Source organism: Phytophthora cinnamomi (assembly GCF_018691715.1).
Source record: "Phytophthora cinnamomi strain GKB4 chromosome Unknown Contig53, whole genome shotgun sequence".
NCBI classification, from domain to species: domain Eukaryota; phylum Oomycota; class Peronosporomycetes; order Peronosporales; family Peronosporaceae; genus Phytophthora; species Phytophthora cinnamomi.
Window position 1 is genome coordinate 506,110 of NW_027150986.1, and position 20,032 is coordinate 526,141.

Here is a 20,032-nt window from a genome sequence, read left to right on the forward strand (position 1 = left end):
TGTATGCATGGAAAGGGCGTTTGACTCGACTTTTGTATGCGCTCTCTGTTGTGAAAATTCTTGTGCGCGCTTCAACTTGACCTGCTGAGGTTCGTGTGGCGATTGACCGCAGTCTGCAGCTGGAACTGCGGCTTGGACGGTTCCTCGCGCGGCTCCCAGGGACCCGTGGCGAACAGCGTGAAGCCGTGCCCCGCCGCGATGGAGACGATGGGCCCAACGCCGTAGTTGCGGAAGCGGCCGCGGTCCACGACGCCCGGCTCGGGCAGGTCCGTCGCGCCGACGTCGGAGCCTTTGCGTCCCAGACTGCCCGACACATTCTGGCCCCACGTGTACAGGTTGCCGTCGACGGCCAAGGCGCAGCTGTGGTGGGAAGACACGGCGATGGAGCGACAGCGAACATGGCGATGCCGCAGCGTTGGAATGCAGGCTATGCAGCAAGTAGCTGGGTAAGCATGGTAGAAGCTGTGACTAAACGACGCAGTGGACTTACTTGGCAGAGCCGCGAGTTTCTGCTTCCCCAGACCAAGCTACGACAAGCGTCACGCTGTCAGGCATAATGGTAGCACTGAGGCAGCAATTCTAGCTTGCAGGTGGCCTACCTGTCCTTGAAGACCACTCCCGAAGCTGTACACGAAGCCGCCGGCACTGTCCTTGTTGACAGATGCGGATGCCTCAAGGACCCTCCGAGGCGCTCGAACCGGAAATGTTTCGTCTCGCTCGCGTGCAATGCAAAGCGTATGCCAACTACCACAGCATACATCCAACACCACGCACTTTTCAAGAGCGCTTACTTGCTGCGGGTGGAACGAATCCTCATTGCCGCCGAGTCCTAGACGCCCTCCATCACCACAGCCAAATGTGAAAAGTTGTCCGTCAGCAGACACCACGGCGGTATGCACAGCTCCACACGAAACTCGCGTGATGCGTTTTTGCTGAAGTGCCTCTACAATTGTTGGGATCGGAAAGCATAGCTGTAAACGCTTGTCTTTGACTCCAGCACGTTTTGCCTCGCCCAACCCGAGCTGGCCGCTCCAGCAGCTACCCCATGCGTACAGCCTGCCCTTGTCAGTGATAGCTGCGGTATGCGTGTTGCCGACACTCACCGTGGCCACGTGAAACTTGCGAAGTGCTTCGACCACTACCGGCTCCTCCGTGATGATTTTACTACCGCAATCGGACGTCCCCAACTCGCCATATTCTCCTCTCCCCCATGTGAAGCACGCGCCCTTGTCGCTTGCTATCGCAATGTGCCCATTAGTTCGACCGCAAGCGAGATGAACCAAATTCCTGTTGGTTATGCTCGAGATCAGTCTTGGAAAGAGAAAGCACGAGCCGCGAGCAGAGTTCATTTCGTCTTCTTTGTGCTGATCTGCTTGTTGTTGCTGTTGATCTTTCGATCTCTCGCCCTTCGTTGCGGCCTCATCAAAAATGGCATGCCCAGCACCACCCCACGCGAATACTTGTCCATCGTCGGTTCGTGCAAATGCGTAGTTGGCGTCAAAACCCTACAATCAAGGCTCATTAGATTCGTATACCAGACAATTCTACCACCAAATCGAATATACTAACTGAGTAAACATGAGTGATGTGTGCACCTCGAAAGCTTTCGATTTCCGTGGGTAGTTCACAAGCACGACGGTGGCCCAGGCCTAGCTCTCCGTTGGAGTTGGATCCGAACGAAAATACCCGTCCAGAAGCTTGTGAGCAACGGAGTTATAATACAAAAAAGTTAGCGGAACGCGTACTGTTGGTGCTGGTAAAGACATCCACCAACCTAAAATCGCGTCCTTTTGAATCTCAAGCAGTCGCTGCTCTTCGAGTCGAGCCAGAATTTCAGGCTCATGCACCCAGTCCTGAATGCGAGCTACTAGTTCCAGCTTTTTGCCGTGTACAGGTAGATCAAGCAGTGTACACGCAGCATCTAGCTCGGTCTTGCACCATTCAGACACATCGACGTCACGCCAATACTCGCGTGTCTTAGGGAGACTGCGAATCGCCACACCCTATAGCAGACAGCAAGTGACTGTAAGTTTACTCCTGGCACACACTTTACTCGACAGGATTGCATGTTCCACCTCGTACGAAGGTAGTTGCTCACGGATCCAGATCCGCTCGCGCTCGTGCGGGTCCGAAAGCCGAGTGATCCTCTCCTTCCGTCGCACGCTCGCCCTCTTGTTCTCGCCGTTCCGACCCAGCTCATCCTTTTCGAGCCGCATTTGAGCTCTCAAGTCATCTTGCAGCGCGCCTAACAGCTTCATAGCGCGCTGCTCACGTATCCGTTCGAGCGGATTCGACGCCGCCATGGCGGTTGACTTTCAGGCTTTAGTCAAATCGCGTCGTTTCGAGCACATGGCTTCAATCCATTTCAGTCTCCGTGATGTGGTGCACGCAAATCACGATGAACTCGCTGGGACTCGAGTACGGCTCATCGTCGGACGAAGAGGACAACCGCGCCGGTGCTGCCTGGCCGTCCAGGGCGGAATCTATTGCCGTTGCTGCTCCTGAGCTATCTACAGTCGATACTGCAGAAGCACACGCCGCCGTTAAAACCGCTGATTTGCCGGTCAAACCTGCCGAAAAGACTGTGGAGACCAATGTATCAACGCCAGTGACTACTGGAGTGGCTCCCTCTATGGACGACGAGGACGATGAGGCCATGCTTCTGCGTGCTGGTATACCGCCGCCAGCTACTCCTCTAGCTGATGACGATGAGACGCAGCAACGCATCGAGCGGTTCCTTCGCGTTCAGCGAGAGCGCGGCCAGGACTTCCAGACGACGCTGCAGGACAAGAAGGAGGTGCGCAACCCGTACATCCTGGAGAAGGTGGTCGAGTACTTTGGCATCGACGAGCTTCAGTCCAACTTCTCTCCCGACGTGTTCGACCCGCATGGTCTCCCGTTGCACGAATTCGCCGATGCACTGGCACTGGAGCAGAAGAAGCGAGCGGATGCCCGAGCACAGCGCCAATTGCAACAGCAACGGAGTGGTGCTGACCCACGGCAGCTGCAGTTCGTAGCAGCCAATTCAACGACCAACGGGGGGTAAATGTTGTTGTAATACAGTTAGATGGCTACGACGACAGTCGCCTTAGTTCGCTGCTTCTCGTCTGGTTTCCCTTCAATTCGACCATGGCCCTTGCCAAGACCTTTACTGCGTCCATGGAGGATGGCGTCTTGCAAGTTTTCGAGTCCTTCCTGACGAGAGGACAGCTCTTGCTCTAGGCGGTTAAGGTTTTCTTGAGCGGAGTTCAATCCCGCGGTCAACCGCGCGAGCTGCTCGTCGGCCGCTTTCTTTGCGCCACCCCATTTGGCAGTTTTGCTTCGATCGCGTGAGAACACGTAGCGCTGAGTCTCCAGGTCCACCAGCGCTTGACGACAGCGTAATAACTCACGTTTCAGCTGGTCACAAGCTGTAAGTTCCTTCCGAGCATCCACCTTGAGTTGATCGGCATTGCTGCAATGTAAGCACGGCAATGGCAAGGTGTGAGCACGGCATCTGGGAACCAATGCGGTAGTATCAATGGTGTGAAGGTCCAATGGATGCGCATAGCGGCAGCGTCCTAACTTCTGGATATTCGCGCAGACTCCACGCCGGCCAAACGAAGGACAAATGACACGTTCTGGTGTAACAGCGGTGGTGGTATTTGAAGCTCCATTTCCAGACTCGCCAACACTGCTTATCAGAGCTGTCCCCACTTGTTCTGCGTCACGTTTACTTCCATTTTGCGGGTACAAAGCTCGTGCCTGATCAATCTTGGAGTAAAGTTTTTCAAGCGGCAAATGCGAGCACGGTGGTAGTAGTGTGCACTTGGGGCAGCGGCGAAGGGGTTCATTCATCCGTAAAATGGAAAGTGGAAAAGGTGACAACCCCGGAGGATTTTCTGTGACCATACTGTCGGATGCTGGCTGACTCACCTTAACCACGTTCGCTTGGGTGATAAAATATTGTTTGAGGAAGATTTCATGCAGCTTCTCTAGACAAGGCACCAATTTCAAAGAGCAGAACTTAATAAGTTCTTCAAGCCCTTCTCGTGTGTATCCAATCTAGCAAACAGATTGGAACAAGTGAGTGAATCGAGATCCATTGCAAGTAAAACACCCCCGTAGAGACTCTCGTACCCGCTCTTGCTGGCAGATCAACAATAACTTGGTTCGCACGAGGTTTGCAGACAGAGTGTGGAGATGCACTCTCATTGCCTGAGTTTTTATCTGTTCCGCGAGCTTGTTTGCATCCGGACGCACGAGTAAAATTACGAAAACTCTCTTGGCGTTTGCTTCTGCGAGCAGTGGCACGAAGAAGTGCTGCTGTGTACTGGGAGAAACGCTGCAATCAAGAAGATATCATCGTTCAATTACCAAGTTCACCGTAAGGACGTGGATAACACGAAAAACAAATACCTTTCAAAGCGCTCGATAGTAAGAAATGACGGTGCATCGGCCTTCGAAGCATCCAATCGCTTCACAGCGTCTTCTAACTTATGTTGCAGCGATCGTTCCCTGGAAGTCCACGGTTTACGTTATTGGCACGGTTCTCGTAGCTCACAAAATACAGTAGGCAGCATCCTTACGCAATTCCACTGGCATTGAGCGTTGCAAACCGGCACGGCAGCTCAGCCGTCAAGGACAGCAGCAGCCTCCGGAGGATGCCTGCAAAGGTGGACTTGCCCGTACTACTCCCGCCCTGATCGGTATGAACATGTCAGTACGACAACTTGTCGTCGACAAGCAAGAGCAAGCTTCCAGCGACACGTAACATTGGAAGCTTACGCTGATGATGAAATTGGTGAACCCCGTAGTCGCGTCACCCTCGACATTGCTGGTGACCGCGCGGAGGCACGCCGCTGCGGCGGGATTGCCCAGAAATCGCTCGATGTTCTCCGGCACGAGCCGCTTTTTCCTGCGTTGCAATGCGGTTGCTGTTTCGTCATTTCGTCAAGGAACTACAAGCCCCGAAGCCGCTGAATACCATTCTGGGGCGGAATCGTGTGGCAGTGTTGGGCAGCGAGGCTTCGACGGCGGCGGGTACGCGTGATACAGCGCGTCGAGCTCGGTCCAGAACCCGAAGGAGGTCCGCCAGTCCTGCTTCGGGGCCTGCGCTCGCTGCGTGGCCGGTCTGGAGCTGCTGCTGGCGGTGGGCGCCCGCTCCGCCTTCATCGCTGCCTGTTGTGGTGGTGGTGCTGCTGCAGGAAGATCGCAGTCATTGCTGACACGGGCGCGTCGATGTCTGAAGTTTCGCCTTCCTTGAGGTTGAAGTCGCAACCCACTCCGCTTCAGAAACCCCTCGATTTGCATTCATACAAACGGCCATATATCCGCCGAAACGGGGGAGACTACTTATTTTTACCACCCAGGATCAGATCGTGAAGGACTCCAGCCCCACATCAAAGCACTGCCAGCGTTGCGTTCCGCCGCTCATACGTCAATCCACCCTCGTGCTATCAACATGAGCTTCGCGTCCACCTCCCGCCTGCTGACCAAGCGCGCCGGCGCCTTCGCGCTGTCGGCCTCGAGGCGCAGCGTGTACAACAAGGGGCTGGCCAAGGACATGATGGGCAAGTCGTGCTACAACGGCGTGAACTTCATCATCTCCGAGGAAGCCACCGTGTTCGAGGCGATCACGCGCATGGCCGGCATCAACCTGGGCTGCCTCGCCGTGAGCGGCGACGACGGCAAGTTCGTGGGCATCGTCACGGAGCGAGACTACCTGAAGAAGGTGGAACTGCAGGGCCTCACCGCAAAGGAGACGCACGTGGGCCAGATCATGACGCATCGAGCCCGCCTCATTGTCGCCGGGGAGAACGAGACCCCGAACCAACTCATGTCGAAGATGCTCTCCAGCGTACGTCGTGTTGAGGACACTTGAGAGGGATTTAGTGGAGCCGTTTAGTTAACAGTGTGCTCGTGTTGTTTGTTTGTGCAGGATATCCGCCACTTGCCCGTCATCAACGGCAACGGCGACTTGACCGGCATGCTGTCGATCAAGGACCTCGTGCGCGAGATCAACCGCGAGCACGACGCCGACATGGACACGCTCAGCAACTTCGCTCTGGGCCACGGTGGCCACTTCGTGCTAGACTAAGCTTCCGCGATCTTCCCCCCTCGATGCGTTCTACTATCTACATGCAGAAAGCGGTTCTCCTCCTCAGCATCGATCTGTGCGCTAGTTGATTCACTGAGAGCTTGCAAGAGGGAGCCTGCTGCGCGCAGTCGCACGGCTTGCGCTGGATGGAAAAGCGACCAGTGCCTCAGTGCCGTCCCGCAGTAGGCTCGCTATCCGTTTTAAAACCCCGCAAAATGAATCAAGCCCGCATGATCGCGTGCTGTGTTGACCAACCTGGCGGCGTTGTCCACAGTCCTTGTGCACATGCCGAGCAGCTCTCCCATCGTCCGAGCCGACCACAGTACTACGGCCGGGCTCTATGGCGCGAAAGTCCCGTGCGGGACCACCCGTTGGTCAGGCACGCGAGTTGCACTCGCCGCGCTGACTCAGCGTCCACACTCTGTCTGCACGTCACCCAGCAGCAACACCTAACACGCAGCCTTGCTCGAACCGTTCTGAAGTGAGGCGTGCGCCCGTCTCGCGCCGGACCTATAAAACCCGCGACTACCAACGCCAAACCTCGAAAACGAACGTTGTAGGACTGGGAAGCTCGAGAATGTATCCATTTCGGCGCATTCCGACTCTCTTCAACCAACGGACCAATCAGCGCGCGCGCGTCCAGTGCTCCCACTCTCCGTACCGATCAAGGCCGGCCTGGAGGCTGTCCATGCCTCCGGGCCAGAATGGCACTCGCCCTGCAGGCCTCATTAGCTCGCGCGCCCCAACTCGGCCCTTTGCTGGCATGAGCGGCGCCCCCCTCGACGCGGGCCCCGGCGCGTCGCTCTCGGACGCACAGGAGGCGCGGCTGCAGCTGGCCGGCTACCTGTCCTGCGCGCTGTCCGTCGCCGGCTCGCTGTACGTGCTCGCGCACTTCGGCTGCAAGCCGCAGCGCCAAGACGCGGTCGCGCAGACGCAGCTGCCGCATCGGTACCGGCGCCGCGGCCCGCGTGCCCGCATGGACTTCACGGACAAGCTCGTGCTCGTGCTGGCGCTCTTCGACCTCGTGACGGTCGCCGCGCGCGCCGTGGGCCGCGGCGTCGTGCACGACCGCGCGCTGTGTCGAGCCCAGGCGGCCGTGATCCAGGCCGCCAACCTGGCCAGCTGCAGCTGGGTCTGCTGCATGGCCTTCAACCTCTATCGGTGGATCGCCGGGGGCGAGTCGGACGCCACGCGCCAGAGGCGATTCCCACTCTTCCTGGCCGTTGCGGTGGTGCCCGGCGCGGGCTTTGTCGTCTTCCACCTCCTGAGTAAGCGCGCCGCGGTTGCAGTTTTCCGGCGTTACTGGAAAGAAAAACATGGAAGGTGCTGACGTTTTCTGGTGGCTCTTGCAGCTAACAAGTACGGCGACGCGACCTTCTTCTGCTGGCTGGACGAGATCCGCTACATGTTCCTGAACTTCTACCTCTTCTACCTGCTCATGATCGTCTTCAACTTCGTGCTGCTGGCGCTCATCCATTTCAACATGAAGCAGCGCGTTGCACGGTACGGAGTGTGGGTTGGTCGGCTGCGTATCGCGACTCAATTTTGACAATATTTTGTCTGGGTTGTTGTTGTTGTTGTGATGGCACTCACAGGCACGATACGGTGGAGGCGGACACGTCGTCTATGCTGATTCGACGCAAACTGCTGCTGTACATCGTCGTCTTCATCGTCCACCGCACACCTATGATGATCTACCGCAGTAAGCCCACCGTATTTTGTAGTGCGTTGCTGAAGGTTATCGAGGAAATGACATTTTTGTGGCATCCTCTTTGTGGCACTTTGGAAAGTTTTCGAGGCTGGGGGCCTCGAAAGTCTGAACATAGGTCTCGCTATGCAGGTGATACAAGACCTGAACGGATTTTCCAACTCGATAGTGTACGGCGGAATCTGTCGCAGGCGCATTAAAGACGTACCGTTACCACGGGATTGCGAGGCTGAAAGCGTATCTTCGCCAACTGACAGCATTGCCAGTGGATACGCTGTGAAGAAACGTACTACAGGGATGAGCGACGAAAACGAGGCTGTTCTGTGCTCGTCTGCTAGGGTTGGAACTACATTGACCCAATCCGGCCGCAAAGTGTCCTGTGAGTCGGATAGTGGTGACTCAAGTGCCGGGAGGAACACCCATTCCCGCAAGGCTCTCAGGATAAGCCAAGACGAGCCCAACTATACCTACCGCAGTTGGCAACAGCGTTTGCAGAAGCGTTTTTCGTTACATCACGCTCCACCGCCACCGCCAGTGGAGCCAAAGAAGATTGCAATCTTCGCGTCCACCTTCAACATGGGCGAGAAGGATGTCAATGAGCACGAACTGGTAAATTTTTGCGGAAGCTGAAGAGGGGCTCTCACAATGACGGTATCTAACGCATGCTTGTATGTTGTGTTGTAGCGCGAATGGATCCCACTAGGACAGGATGTTTACGTTATTGGCGTGCAAGAGTGTATGGATCTCATCGACTTCCAGAACAAGGTAGTGCGTCATCTCGTCTCGGGCTCCACCAGCACATATGTCCACTACTCTCGCGAAATCGGCAAAAGAGCAACCGCGTTGGGATATCATGGTTATATTGCACTCTGCATTTTTGTACGAGGCACGGCGGTGGCATTGGGTCGCTTTCGTATGCCCCACAGACAGAGCAGCAACAAAAATGCCCAAGAAGTATTTCGCGGGAAATCCCTCCTGCTTTTCGGGCGTGCATCTAACAAAGGTGCCGTGGGGATGTCGTTCCGGTTCGACGACACATCTTTTGCTTTCGTGACGTGCCATTTGGCGTCCGATTCGTCCAGTTTGAAGCGAGCCAAACGGAAGAAGAGTTCAAACTCCGTTTTACAGGGACAAAAAGGTGGTAGTGGTTATGGTGAAACTGTTTCCGACCCCAGTTTGATTAATCACGGCCCAAGCGTTGCACGGAGTAGTGGAGGGGATAGCGGAGGTAGTAAAGCCTCAGTATCCGAGGGAGCGACTATGGAGACACACCAACCACCTTCCAAAGTACAGAGGCGCAACCAGGACGCTATGGAAATTCTTCAGCAGTTGTACTTAGACGAAGAGGACTACGGCTTTGGCTTTCCGCAACTGCACCACCACAGTTTTATCCTTGGCGACTTCAACTACCGAATGACACGCAAGGGGGCAACACCTGTAGAAATGCTCGACCTACTCGTCAATGCTGGGACAGAACAACACCGGACGCCCGAGGATGTTTATACGATGTGTCTCTCATCACCGTGCTCCCCAGCTATGCTTCAGACATCTACTAGTGAGCAATCTCCTCAAACCGATGAGGGTGACTTTCGTCAGTGCATAACGCCCAAAGTTCAGAGTCCGACACCGATCGTAACAGCGCAAAGGGGTCAGCGATACGCCAGAGATCGAACTGGGACCTCGACAAGCAACAGTGGCAGTAGTTCGGCGCCATTCCTACTTCGGACACTTGTTGAGGAGCATGACGAGTTATACCAGTTGTGTCGCTCGCAGCAGCTTTTCCACGGCTTCCAGGAGAACGAGATCACATTCTTCCCAACGTTCCGCCGTATCCGAGGGCAGGCACTGCTCGAACCACTCGACGCGGACGTGTTTCAGCGAAACTATTCTCTTGTTGCAACTCACGGCGGCTACCGAGTGCCGTCTTACACGGATCGCGTCTTCTATAGCTCGCTTGCTGGCATGAAGGATTCTCTGCGGTGCCTCTCCTATGATTCTTGCGAGGCTGTGACCTCGTCCGACCACAAGCCAGTGTCAGCGTGCTTTGAGATAGCGCTGTTGGCTACGTCGAAGACGTCCTCAGCGTCGCTCTTGGCTGAAGATGCCTTGTGGAACGCCAACTCGACAGACGCTAACCCCATGATTCTCCGCGCAGAGGGTACATTTGCCGCTTCCAGGATGAAAGACGTGCCTGGTGCCTGCGAGCTCCGGTTGCGTATCGAGTTCCGCTCCATCCATTGGATCGACGCTGTCGACTCGGCACTTTTTGATCGCGCTGAACACGTGCAGTTCGGCTTCCTGTTTCCGCTGCCATGCGAGGATGTCTTCGCGCCACAGCGCAAGCTACATGAGGTGGCGGAACACTTGACTTTTGGCGGAAGCGACAGTACCAACACTGGAGGCATGGGCTTTGCATCCACCATCACCCCCACTTCCAACTTCCACACGCTGAAGTGGCACGAATTTGTCAATGGCGGACTGCGGTACCATACACTGGCGGGGCCCATGGGGCGCAAGCACGTGGCCGTAGTGCTACGCTCGTTGAGTCGGGGGCGGTCCATGTCGAAGACCTCTTCAGCGTCGCGGCTTCTCGGAGGCAGTTGCTCTCCTTCACCACACACCAGTGCGACTTCCATCGCATCCACCTGCTCGCCGACGCCGCACGGTAGTTCCGTGGGCTCTACCACGTCTTTCTCGTCGGAGATACATTTCGGCCACGGCACCTTCTGTGCCGAGGGCATGGCCAAGAAGCGCGAGGTGTGCGTGCCATTGACCCTGGGCGGAAGACTGCTGGGCCGCCTTCAATTACGGGTATCGCTGCAAATGCGCCAGAAGAAATGACACCCGTGTTCACGGCTGGAAATGAACAGTCGAACCAAAAGCATCTGGTCCAAGCGGAGCCACGGATCCGTTTTCCTCGTGTACAATTAGTAGAAGTGAAGTACAATGCCGTAATGAGAATGCGTATGTGGCACCGCAAAACATAGCCACGTCGCTCTGATGTTAAGTGGTCGCCGCCACTAAACAAAAGTGGACACAGAACGTCAATGGCCCATCACATGAAATGGGTCCAAGTGGACGCACCGACTTGCACAAACTCGGAATCCAATCAACACCATCCGTATTGGCAGTGTCTCCGTCTGCCTCGCTTCGCTGGACATGGGTGCTATAGCCTGCGTGATCTCCTCGATCGGAGTAGGCGGTTGACGCAGCCCCGAGAGCGGGATGGAATTGGGCGGCAGACTCTCCGTGAACCTGTGGCGACTCGTCTTGGGCGGGAACAAGTCGGCGACAAATCTCTGCCTGCGTAACCCAGGAAGAAAATGACATCGTCCAGTTTGCGCTTTGTTCCCCCTCTTGTCGCACGGCCAACCTCTTGTTGACCCGCGAACAGTATCCTGGTCAACCGCATGAATATTTTTCAGGGAAACTTGTAACTCGTCTATCTTTGACAGTGATTTCTGGCACCAATACCGATGTGTGCACCTCGACCGACGTGAAACCTCCTGTTCACTTGCGAAACCTTGGCGCACATTTGTTGAGGTGGCTGTCCACGTGGAGTCTTAGGAGCATTCTGTCGGACAGAAGGGTGCCTGTAAGGCATAAAACGAAAGCACACAATGAAAACGAACCCAGCCGTCGGCATTGCATCGGCCTCAAATAACTGCGCCGACAAACAGACAACTGATACTTACGCGCAAGGTCAATTCGTACGAGCCACCGAAAATAATAGATATACACATGATGTATCCCGCCCAGTCCCGCTGCTCGAGGCTGGTGTTTACATGCTTGTCGCTCATACCGCACGGAGTGGACCTGATCCGCAAAATAGCTCATACGACGACGGAGCAGCTACTACATTGGCAACGAGAACTCAGCGAACGCGTTACTCAGTGTGGCCAGCGTCAGCAACAACTGGGGCAGCCTTCAGATTGCCAGGCTGGGGCTTCCTCGCTCTACAACTCAGAATGAAGGCCTTAGTTCTGGTCTCATTGGCGGGCAATCGTAGGACAAGCGCCGGCGGAATGAGAAAGCCAAGTCGGGGAGGCCAAGTAAAGCAAAGAGCGTGTCCCATGTGCGATCTTAACCCCGCCTTGAAGTGCTAGCTAGCACTGGCGTTCACTATGCGGCATTTTTTAACGCGGCGCCGCATAGACCAGGGTTCTGCATGGGCTGCGGCCACCGAGATGGGGCTTCTGGATGACGCCCACAGCGCTGCCGCAGCGCTGAACGCATCAGGTTGGACGGCCAGTGCTGCTGTAACCGCGCTGACTGCTAGCAACAGCGGCCGCAACTAGCCTCGGCAAGAAAAGGTAGTCGCGCCCGACGTTGCAGGACAACATCGCCGCTGTTTGCCGCGTCATGGATACGCGGCGAGACAGTGTCAGTTAACGCGCGACAGAAACACGCAAAGTACGTGGTCACGCACTTGAAGAGCGCAAAGAGGCGCGCGGTCCACGGTTGATGGCCAACTTAGAGCGTTACCCTAATCAACTACACGTACAAATGAACTAAATCTAACGTTAGTACATAATATGCATGGAAATTAGCTAGGTCTAACATCGTCATTACAGACGGGTGGAATAGTTTACAAAGGTGCGATGTAGTATGGAAAAACGCATTATTCACTTTGGTTGCTACGCACAAGTTAGAACTTTTCAAATTTCCTCAAGGTACGTACTTAATTAATAGATATACATTATTTTACTGAATTATGATATATTGCAATGTAATGTACTAGATTATGATTATGATAATAGGTATTTAATACCAGTAGTTTGTTCGATACCGAACTTATTGAGCATTTGTGCAGCACAAATGCTCAAAAAGTAAAGCACAAATTGTGCTTGCCTTTTATGGCATTGGCGACCACCGTAGAGCATGTTTTTATTTGCGAATATCCGACTCCACCGGCCAACCCACGGCGGAGGCACTGCTACCCATACTTACCGCAAGAGTGCTGAGCCGAGCGAGAACGACCGAAATCGAGGCCGACCACCACTCGCCAAGTTTTTATGGCGCCAAACCGGAAGCCGAAGACAGTTTTGCAGTTCATTGGTAGTTTGTATGCAAAGTCTCAACCTGGATTTCAAATCACTGGAGGACACTCGTGGACACTTGCGCTGGCGAACTCGGCCGAAGCCGGCGTGGTTCCCAGTCGTAGTTGTCCATTGATTCTGCACCAGCTGGAGCACTCGTGTTGGTTGTTTTGCCGAATGGGTATGAAACGCAAAATAGTGGCCACATGTTGGTTTTTGTATACCCCATTAAAACTATTATGAACTTTCGTTCGACAAAAGTTGTCATCTAAGCTATTTGCAGACAGAACCGGTGTATACCGAGGGGACTCGGGACCTCGCCTTCGCTGTGCACTACGGCAGCTAGCTTTGCTAGCATGGCGAGGTAAGAGTCCAACACAACTCCACAGCCGCCAAGGGATATACACTTTGCACTCGGTACAGTATATCTTGTACGTCTTATCGCCTTACGTCGGCCGATCCCGTCCAGCAGACAATGGGCGTCTAGGGTGGACGTGCCCGCTCCATGCCAGTCGGCGCGTCCTACGGCGTGGGCTGACTGACGGGCATCACGTAACCATGCCGTCGGCGCGAGATCGGGCGGTCTGCGTTGTCTCTCCCGGGATACATGATACGGCCCTACCAGTAGGGCCGCTGTTACTCTCTTGTATCGTTTTGCCTGACATCTTCAACCTGGCTAATCCAGGCTCAGGCTTTCACCGCATGCCTCAGCAGACTTGCCGACACACTTTGAATAGACAGCGCACCAGCCCCGGCGTCGGAGGCAACACCACCAGCACCGCCATGAATCACCAGCATGCCGAGTGGCGATCGAGCTAGCTGCCCTGCGGAACGCCGCCCAGTCCAGATTTGCGCGCGTGCGTTTCTCGCGAAACCCTGGCGTTTGCATGCGTACCAACTTCTGTCTTGCATCGCCGCGAAATACAATCTTCGGACCTGTAGGCCCCCTCCACTCGGACCCGCGTTCAGAAGCTCACTTTGCGATTCCCCTCTACCAGCGCAACAGGACCCGATAAATAGGGACCCAGCCCCGTCGGCCTCGTCGATCGCCTGCCTTGTTGCCATCGACGGCTCGCTGCATAGACAAGAAGAGCGCACACACCCAACCCCAAAAGGTGAGCTCGCGTCTCCGGACAGACCTTGAGACGGCATACGCACTTCTAGTTGTCCGCTTCAATGCCCGGGAATCAAGCTCCGGCCGCGACGGCGCCACGCGCGCGGGGCGGCGATAGTCGACGGGTCCCAGCGCCACAACAACAAGATCGACTTGGCTGCGAGCCCGCGACCGTCTGGTCCCCGGCCTCGCCCTCCTTCGCCTCGAGCGACCTGCTCTCGACGTCCTTCACCGACGCCATCGAGGAGGCCGCCGTGTTGAGCAGCCCCGCGATGCAACGAGCCATTGGCAAAAGCGCCGCGAACTACCTGCACCACAGCAGCAGCAACAGCAGCGGTGCGGTCAAGAGCGAGCCTCGCGCGGACGACCACGCCATGATGGCCGCCGCCCCGCCCTACGAGCTGGACCGTGACATGATGGGTATGCTCGCCAACAACTGGAACCTCAACGCCGCGCCCCCGCGCGCGCCCACCGCCAACTGGGGGTTCGAGCCCACGCCCTACGACTCGGAAGCGCTTATGACCAGCGCCAGCAACCAACCCGCACCGCTGGCGGGCTCCATGATGATGACGCCGCCCACGAGCGCCGACATGACACACATGATGGGTCTGGCGGGCTCAGAACCGAGCTTTGCCAGTGGTGGCGTGATGACTAACAACAACACCGGCAATAACGCGCAGCAGTCGATGAGCCGCTCCGCAGCGACATCGCTTGGGCCTGACCCGTTCTCTGCAATGGACAACTTCGTCATGCCCTACCAGGACTGCGCGACACTGCCCGTGAGCGATTACCCTCTCTACGACGACGGAGGCATATACAAGCCCGCATTCGACAGTGCTGGCACCGGGCCTGGGTTGAACCAATTTACGCCTGCCGGGTCTCACGTCGTGAACAATCATCTGAGCGAAAGCTCGGTCCCATACTTCGGCAACAATGGACCGATGATGGCCGCGTTCCAGCAGGGGGCCAACGCGGGCCCTCTGTTCAATGAGGTGGCGCAGCCGCCAGCTGCCGCCATGGCCGCTATTAACGGCGGATTCGCCATGCCCGATCTGTCGCTGCAGGAAGACGATGACAGTGATTGGAACGGGTCGTCCTCGGGCTTCTCAACAGTTTCGTCATCGCCCGTTGCCAACAATGCACTTCCCACGCTGTCCTCCTCCACGCCCACTAATGGCACCCTCATGCCGGCAGAGTCTACAGCCAAGATCTCGGCAGCAAACAAGGACGGAGCCAAGAAGCCCAAGCGGATACGTCGGCTGTGCTCGATCGCAGGGTGCGGCAAGCGTGCACGGTCCCAGGACCTTTGCATCGCCCACGGCGGTGGCCGCCGATGCATGGTCGAAGGGTGCGAAAAGAGCAGCCAGGGAGGCAACATGTGCATCAAGCACGGCGGTGGAAAACGCTGCAAACACCCAGGATGCGACAAGGCGGCGCAGACGAACTCGTTGTGCAAGGCGCACGGCGGGGGCCCGCGATGTCAGTTCCCGGGCTGCACGAAGAGCTCTCAGGGCGGCGGTTTCTGCCGTGCACACGGAGGTGGCAAGCGCTGCGCAGCCGAGGGGTGCAACAAAGGCACGCAGCGCGGAGACTTCTGCGCGCTGCATGGCGGCTCCCGCTTCTGCGAGGTTCCGGGATGCATGCGCAACGACCGCGGCGGAGGCTTTTGCGCGCACCACGGCGGGGGCAAGCGATGCAGCATTGCCAACTGCAACCGCTCCTGCAGGAGGAATGGATTGTGCTCGACGCACCTGCGTCTGCTCGGGCAGGAGGCCGGTGGGAAGGTCTCGACGGTCGCATCGCCTGCGATTTCAGCTTGCATGACAACGACCACGGAGGTGACCTCGGTCTGAGCTCGGGGATCCTGGCCTCGCTGTTGACACACCAGGGATTATGACTGCCGATGCTTTACGTAGTAATTATCTAGTGAACTTATAACTCGAATGAAGAGCTAACTGTTTTCGTGATGTGAACATGGGGCCCAGTTATCGATGCTTGTCATGGGAATGTTGACCTCACTGGGGGTTCACGAGGATCATGTGCGATTTGCAATGGACCTGCATCACATCTGCGTTTGGCTAGAGCGGGCCTGCCATAACAGCTCGTAGCTCCATGAGTGATACGAATCTTTCTCAACCTGACTGCTGTAGTGTCGATGCATGCATTATCTGCCGTACTGTACGTAAGGCTGCTTGGATCACATTGAAGCCGTGCGCCTCTTCAATGTCCCTCTTTTGGGGACGTCACTAATCATGCAATGCTGGCGTACACGATACAATTGGACCCAGGCTTGCCTGCACTCGAAACACCTACGCGTACGAGTCGTTGGAGCAAGGCAATGCCTGCTAGTGCTGCTTCCCGACACCATGCTAATCGTACAGGCTCCAAAAGTCGTGTGCTGGGCATACTTCAAACGATCATTTCAACAACAACAAAAGACGTAACAGCGCACTGTAATACATACATAAGACATGCACTGGACATAGCTTCAAGTGATTTTGGTGCCAACCAGTACCGGCAAATGGTGTCCGTTCGGAGAAGTGCCAGCTCAACGTTGCATTGTGCGAACAGCATGAGCGGCAAAACGGGGAGATGATTCTGGCGTCACAATAGCGTCGAGTGTACCTTTCCGGTGAGCTAGAGTTATATTGACCTAAGGCCACTGAGCCCCTCGGAGCATTGTTATAAAGTGATTTTCTTTGGTGTGTGCTGCTATCTGAACGTCCACCCGACAGTCGGTAACTTCTCCCAGAGCTTGTGTACAGTACTGGTAACCAGCCAACACTAAACTTACATGTAGTGGGGCATTATTTAGAACGCCAGATTTAGAATTAAGGTCGGACCTCTCGTAGAGACAGCAGAGCTCATCGTGCAAGCACAGATTAAGGGTTGGGTGATGCCTTGAGTCCAGCGAACGCAACATGGTAATCGAGAACTGTATCCAGAGAAGTGATCAGTCTCACCGTCCAACAGCGTGTGGCACGCGATCATCGGAGTAGACTTGCCTATCCTAACTGTTGCCTCTGAATCGATCCCGCTCCAGGCAAAGCTCTACACGGTGAAGTGGGTTTCCTTCAGTATAAGACCCGCCTCTAAGCGGGAAATCCTCGGGTTGCCGGCGTGTTGGTCAAGTTGCAGTTTTCGCTTTCTCAGCGTGTCTCACCGACGCGACACCGTGGCGGGCTCGGACTTCTACATCAACTTCGACGATTTCTAACCAAATGTGTGCCTATTTGACCGCAAAGCCAGCGGCGATGCCCCGCGGGCAAGCGCTCGCTTCCTGGCCATGGCAAGCGAGCCAGATGCGTCCGCAAAGACAGGTCGTCTCGCGTCGTCGACTTGACGGTCAAAAACGAACAGAGGGCTCCAGACGGCTGCCACCGAAGCCCATGTGATCCTATCCACAAGTGAGGATAGTGCGCGGCAATTTTGAGCACGTCCAGCAGGGATGCCTACACCCCTCTCAACCGGACGGGATGATTGTTTGTTAGACATAATCATCATTGTGCTTGGAGTCGAACCGCAGAAAGCATACGAAAGTTGGTGCAAATCGGCTTTTAGCTGACGAGATCTCTGTTCCAGTTGAGACGGAGGCACCGCCCAACACGAAAGTCTGCTTTAGTCGAAAATCTTATAGGTGATCTGCGAACCAGCAGGGCAGCCCACATAAGCGGCAACTCGAGAACGCAGTACCGTGCCGGACGCTGCATATGCTCAAAACGACCAACCGCTGCACGTTGCCTTGTCGTCGATTTAGAACCTGTACGCGTGGATTTAGCGGTCATCTGGAACTCGAGGAGTTCCTGCTGTTCTCCCCATCGCTCCCCCTATCACAGGCGGTACCATACAGTCGGTACACCGCCTCAGTTTCCGTTCAGAAGCCCTCCGAGAGCGCACGCCGCACCGCGGAGCAGTCCGTTTAGTCCGTGAGAACCACCACAGCAGCACCGCCCGAAGGAGTCGACGCACGCGCCGCATACTCACGCGCAGACACACATACCTACCACACACACACGCCACGATGCCGCTGGGAGATAAGCTGGGCCGCCCCTTTGAGATGCTGTCGCTCATCGGCCGCAAACGCAAGGACGAGCCCGACGACGGCCACCGCCTGAGCGGCGCCGAGGCCCGCGCGTACGCGAACGCCACGGGCGCCGCCACCTCCGGCTACACGCACAGCCACAGCAGCCACAGCCACCACCACGCCAGCAGCAGCTCGAGCAGCAGCAGCTTCTACCCCGCCGTCAAGTACGAGCGCATCACGCCGGCCGCGCAGCCGGCGCCCGTCGTGCAGTACGAGCGGCTTACGCCGGGCTCCGCCGCCGCGTCCTCGACGCCCGCAGCGCCGAGTGTCACGCTGCCGTCGCCCATGGACTACGAGGCCGCGGCGCGCGAGGCGGCCTTCCCCAGCCCGGACCTCGTGCCGTCCGCGGCGGTGGCCTCCAGCTCCTTCCGCTCGGCGCCGTCCCCGGCGCTGTCGTCGCTGCCGTCCCCCGGCATGCTGACGCCGCTGACCCCGGCCGTGGGGGCCACGCCCACCCCGGTCGGACGCAGCCCGGCGATCGACACGATCCGGCCGTTGCGTCCGCCGCGCAGCACTCAGGCTCAGGCTCAGGGCCAGAATTTAGCGAGCCCGGCTCAGCCCCCCGTTGGCCCCACGGCCGTGCCGTCCGCACCGTTCTCGTCGGTGATGGAGGAGTGGATGAGTCAGCTGAGGACCCCGACGCCAGACGTGACGCTCTTGCCGTCGCCCTACGACTTTAACAAGGACACCCCCACGCCCATGGACACCAACAGCATGGACATGCGGCGGCTGCAGGACGCGCTGCTGCCCACCCCGCCGCCGGACGTCCATGACCAACGGCAGCACCCGAAGAACTCGGCGTACGTGACGACGCGGGGGCCTCGCCCGCTGCTCGAGGACATCGCGTCCTTGTGCCGTGATTTGAACTCGCAGGACCTGTCGAGCGCTAATAAGGGGATGCTGCCGTCGTCTAGTGGACAGATGGAAACCAAGTACACGACACTCCCGGCAAGGCCGCTGCGTGCTCGCGAAGAAAGTATCAGCAGCGCCTACTCGGACGACGGAGAGAGTCAAGCCAAGGTGCTCGCAGCGGCGGCAGCGCTCAGCAGTGTGTCGTCCATGGGAGTTGCCAGTACGCCGACAGCTAGCTCGGGAACGAAGGGCAAGCGGCGGAAAATGTGCACGGCTGAAGGCTGCCAGAACTTGTCGCGCTCGCGAGGACTGTGCAAAGCGCACGGAGGAGGTCGCCGCTGCAGCGTCGAGGGCTGCTCTCGTGCCAGCCAGAGCGGTAGTCTGTGCATTACCCACGGAGGTGGCAAGCGCTGCACGGTTGACGGTTGCGTGAAGGCGGCTCAGTCGCGCGGAATGTGCAAGGCCCACGGTGGTGGTGTTCGTTGCCGTGTGGAGGGGTGTTCCAAGAGCTCGCAGGGTGACGGCTTCTGCCGTTCGCACGGCGGCGGTCGTCGTTGTGGCCACCCTAGCGGCTGCTCCAAGTGGGCGCAACGCAACGGTATGTGCATGGCGCACAGTGAAGGTAAGTACGGCAACAGTTACCGTGGTCGGCAGCACCGGATGGAGCAGCAGGAGCCTGTCGTCCAGCAGACATGAGCGGATGCGCGAAAGTGAAGCGCACCCTGTTACAACGCTCGAGGAGCCAGGAGGTTTTGTCAGCGATTCGACTGAGGCGCATGAGCCAGCAGTACCATACGAGGAGATGATGAAGGCGGCGAGGTCTCCCCTCGCACTATCGAGGGAGCAAGCGTCTAGTCCACGAATGAAGTGGGCGGCCTGCTTGATTAACTGTTGGTAGTCCGGCAAATGACCGACGAGACGTAGTGTCGCATTGTTTACTTGTATACATTACTCTTTAAACATCAGTCTGTGTTGGAGAGCAACCATCTTGTCGAACACCAATACCTCCACCTTCAAGTCCTTCAACTCTGCGGTCCGTTCCACCTCGACACACCGGAAAGCAGCACCACCTGATTAAATTTTAATCGCAGGACTTCAGATGAAGGCGCCCGACTCAGGGAGATCAGGGTCAGCTTATATTGACTTTACAGAGACG

The 20,032-nt window shown here is 56.8% G+C and overlaps 7 protein-coding genes across 7 annotated transcripts; 5 read left to right on the forward strand and 2 right to left on the reverse strand.

The window, feature by feature from the left end:
- Nucleotides 1-71: 71 nt before the first annotated feature.
- IUM83_00152 (putative sodium-coupled neutral amino acid transporter) lies at nucleotides 72-2,303 on the reverse strand (the record flags this gene model as incomplete). Its single annotated transcript, XM_067923895.1, has 4 exons — nucleotides 72-427; nucleotides 491-527; nucleotides 600-744; nucleotides 2,083-2,303. The coding sequence occupies 4 exons, from the start codon at nucleotides 2,301-2,303 to the stop codon at nucleotides 72-74; spliced, it is 759 nt and encodes a 252-aa protein (XP_067788725.1).
- A 95-nt stretch (nucleotides 2,304-2,398) lies between these two features.
- Nucleotides 2,399-3,046, forward strand: IUM83_00153 (Transcriptional regulator; the record flags this gene model as incomplete). The annotated part of the gene is made up of 1 exon (XM_067923896.1): nucleotides 2,399-3,046. The coding sequence occupies one exon, from the start codon at nucleotides 2,399-2,401 to the stop codon at nucleotides 3,044-3,046; it is 648 nt and encodes a 215-aa protein (XP_067788726.1).
- A 1,518-nt stretch (nucleotides 3,047-4,564) lies between these two features.
- Nucleotides 4,565-5,154, reverse strand: IUM83_00154 (uncharacterized protein; the record flags this gene model as incomplete). The annotated part of the gene is made up of 3 exons (XM_067923897.1): nucleotides 4,565-4,681; nucleotides 4,768-4,897; nucleotides 4,967-5,154. 3 exons carry the CDS (start codon nucleotides 5,152-5,154, stop codon nucleotides 4,565-4,567), a joined length of 435 nt encoding a protein of 144 aa, XP_067789028.1.
- A 289-nt stretch (nucleotides 5,155-5,443) lies between these two features.
- Nucleotides 5,444-6,079, forward strand: IUM83_00155 (uncharacterized protein; the record flags this gene model as incomplete). The annotated part of the gene is made up of 2 exons (XM_067923898.1): nucleotides 5,444-5,839; nucleotides 5,921-6,079. The coding sequence occupies 2 exons, from the start codon at nucleotides 5,444-5,446 to the stop codon at nucleotides 6,077-6,079; spliced, it is 555 nt and encodes a 184-aa protein (XP_067788721.1).
- A 763-nt stretch (nucleotides 6,080-6,842) lies between these two features.
- IUM83_00156 (Transmembrane protein) lies at nucleotides 6,843-10,628 on the forward strand (the record flags this gene model as incomplete). The annotated part of the gene is made up of 8 exons (XM_067923899.1): nucleotides 6,843-7,347; nucleotides 7,432-7,582; nucleotides 7,675-7,781; nucleotides 7,870-7,957; nucleotides 8,045-8,166; nucleotides 8,323-8,396; nucleotides 8,472-8,555; nucleotides 9,561-10,628. 8 exons carry the CDS (start codon nucleotides 6,843-6,845, stop codon nucleotides 10,626-10,628), a joined length of 2,199 nt encoding a protein of 732 aa, XP_067788722.1.
- A 3,524-nt stretch (nucleotides 10,629-14,152) lies between these two features.
- On the forward strand, nucleotides 14,153-15,793 carry IUM83_00157 (DNA-directed RNA polymerases I and III subunit; the record flags this gene model as incomplete). The annotated part of the gene is made up of 1 exon (XM_067923900.1): nucleotides 14,153-15,793. The coding sequence occupies one exon, from the start codon at nucleotides 14,153-14,155 to the stop codon at nucleotides 15,791-15,793; it is 1,641 nt and encodes a 546-aa protein (XP_067789029.1).
- A 2,168-nt stretch (nucleotides 15,794-17,961) lies between these two features.
- On the forward strand, nucleotides 17,962-19,572 carry IUM83_00158 (WRKY transcription factor 19; the record flags this gene model as incomplete). Its single annotated transcript, XM_067923901.1, has 2 exons — nucleotides 17,962-18,824; nucleotides 18,939-19,572. The coding sequence occupies 2 exons, from the start codon at nucleotides 17,962-17,964 to the stop codon at nucleotides 19,570-19,572; spliced, it is 1,497 nt and encodes a 498-aa protein (XP_067788727.1).
- Nucleotides 19,573-20,032: the final 460 nt, after the last annotated feature.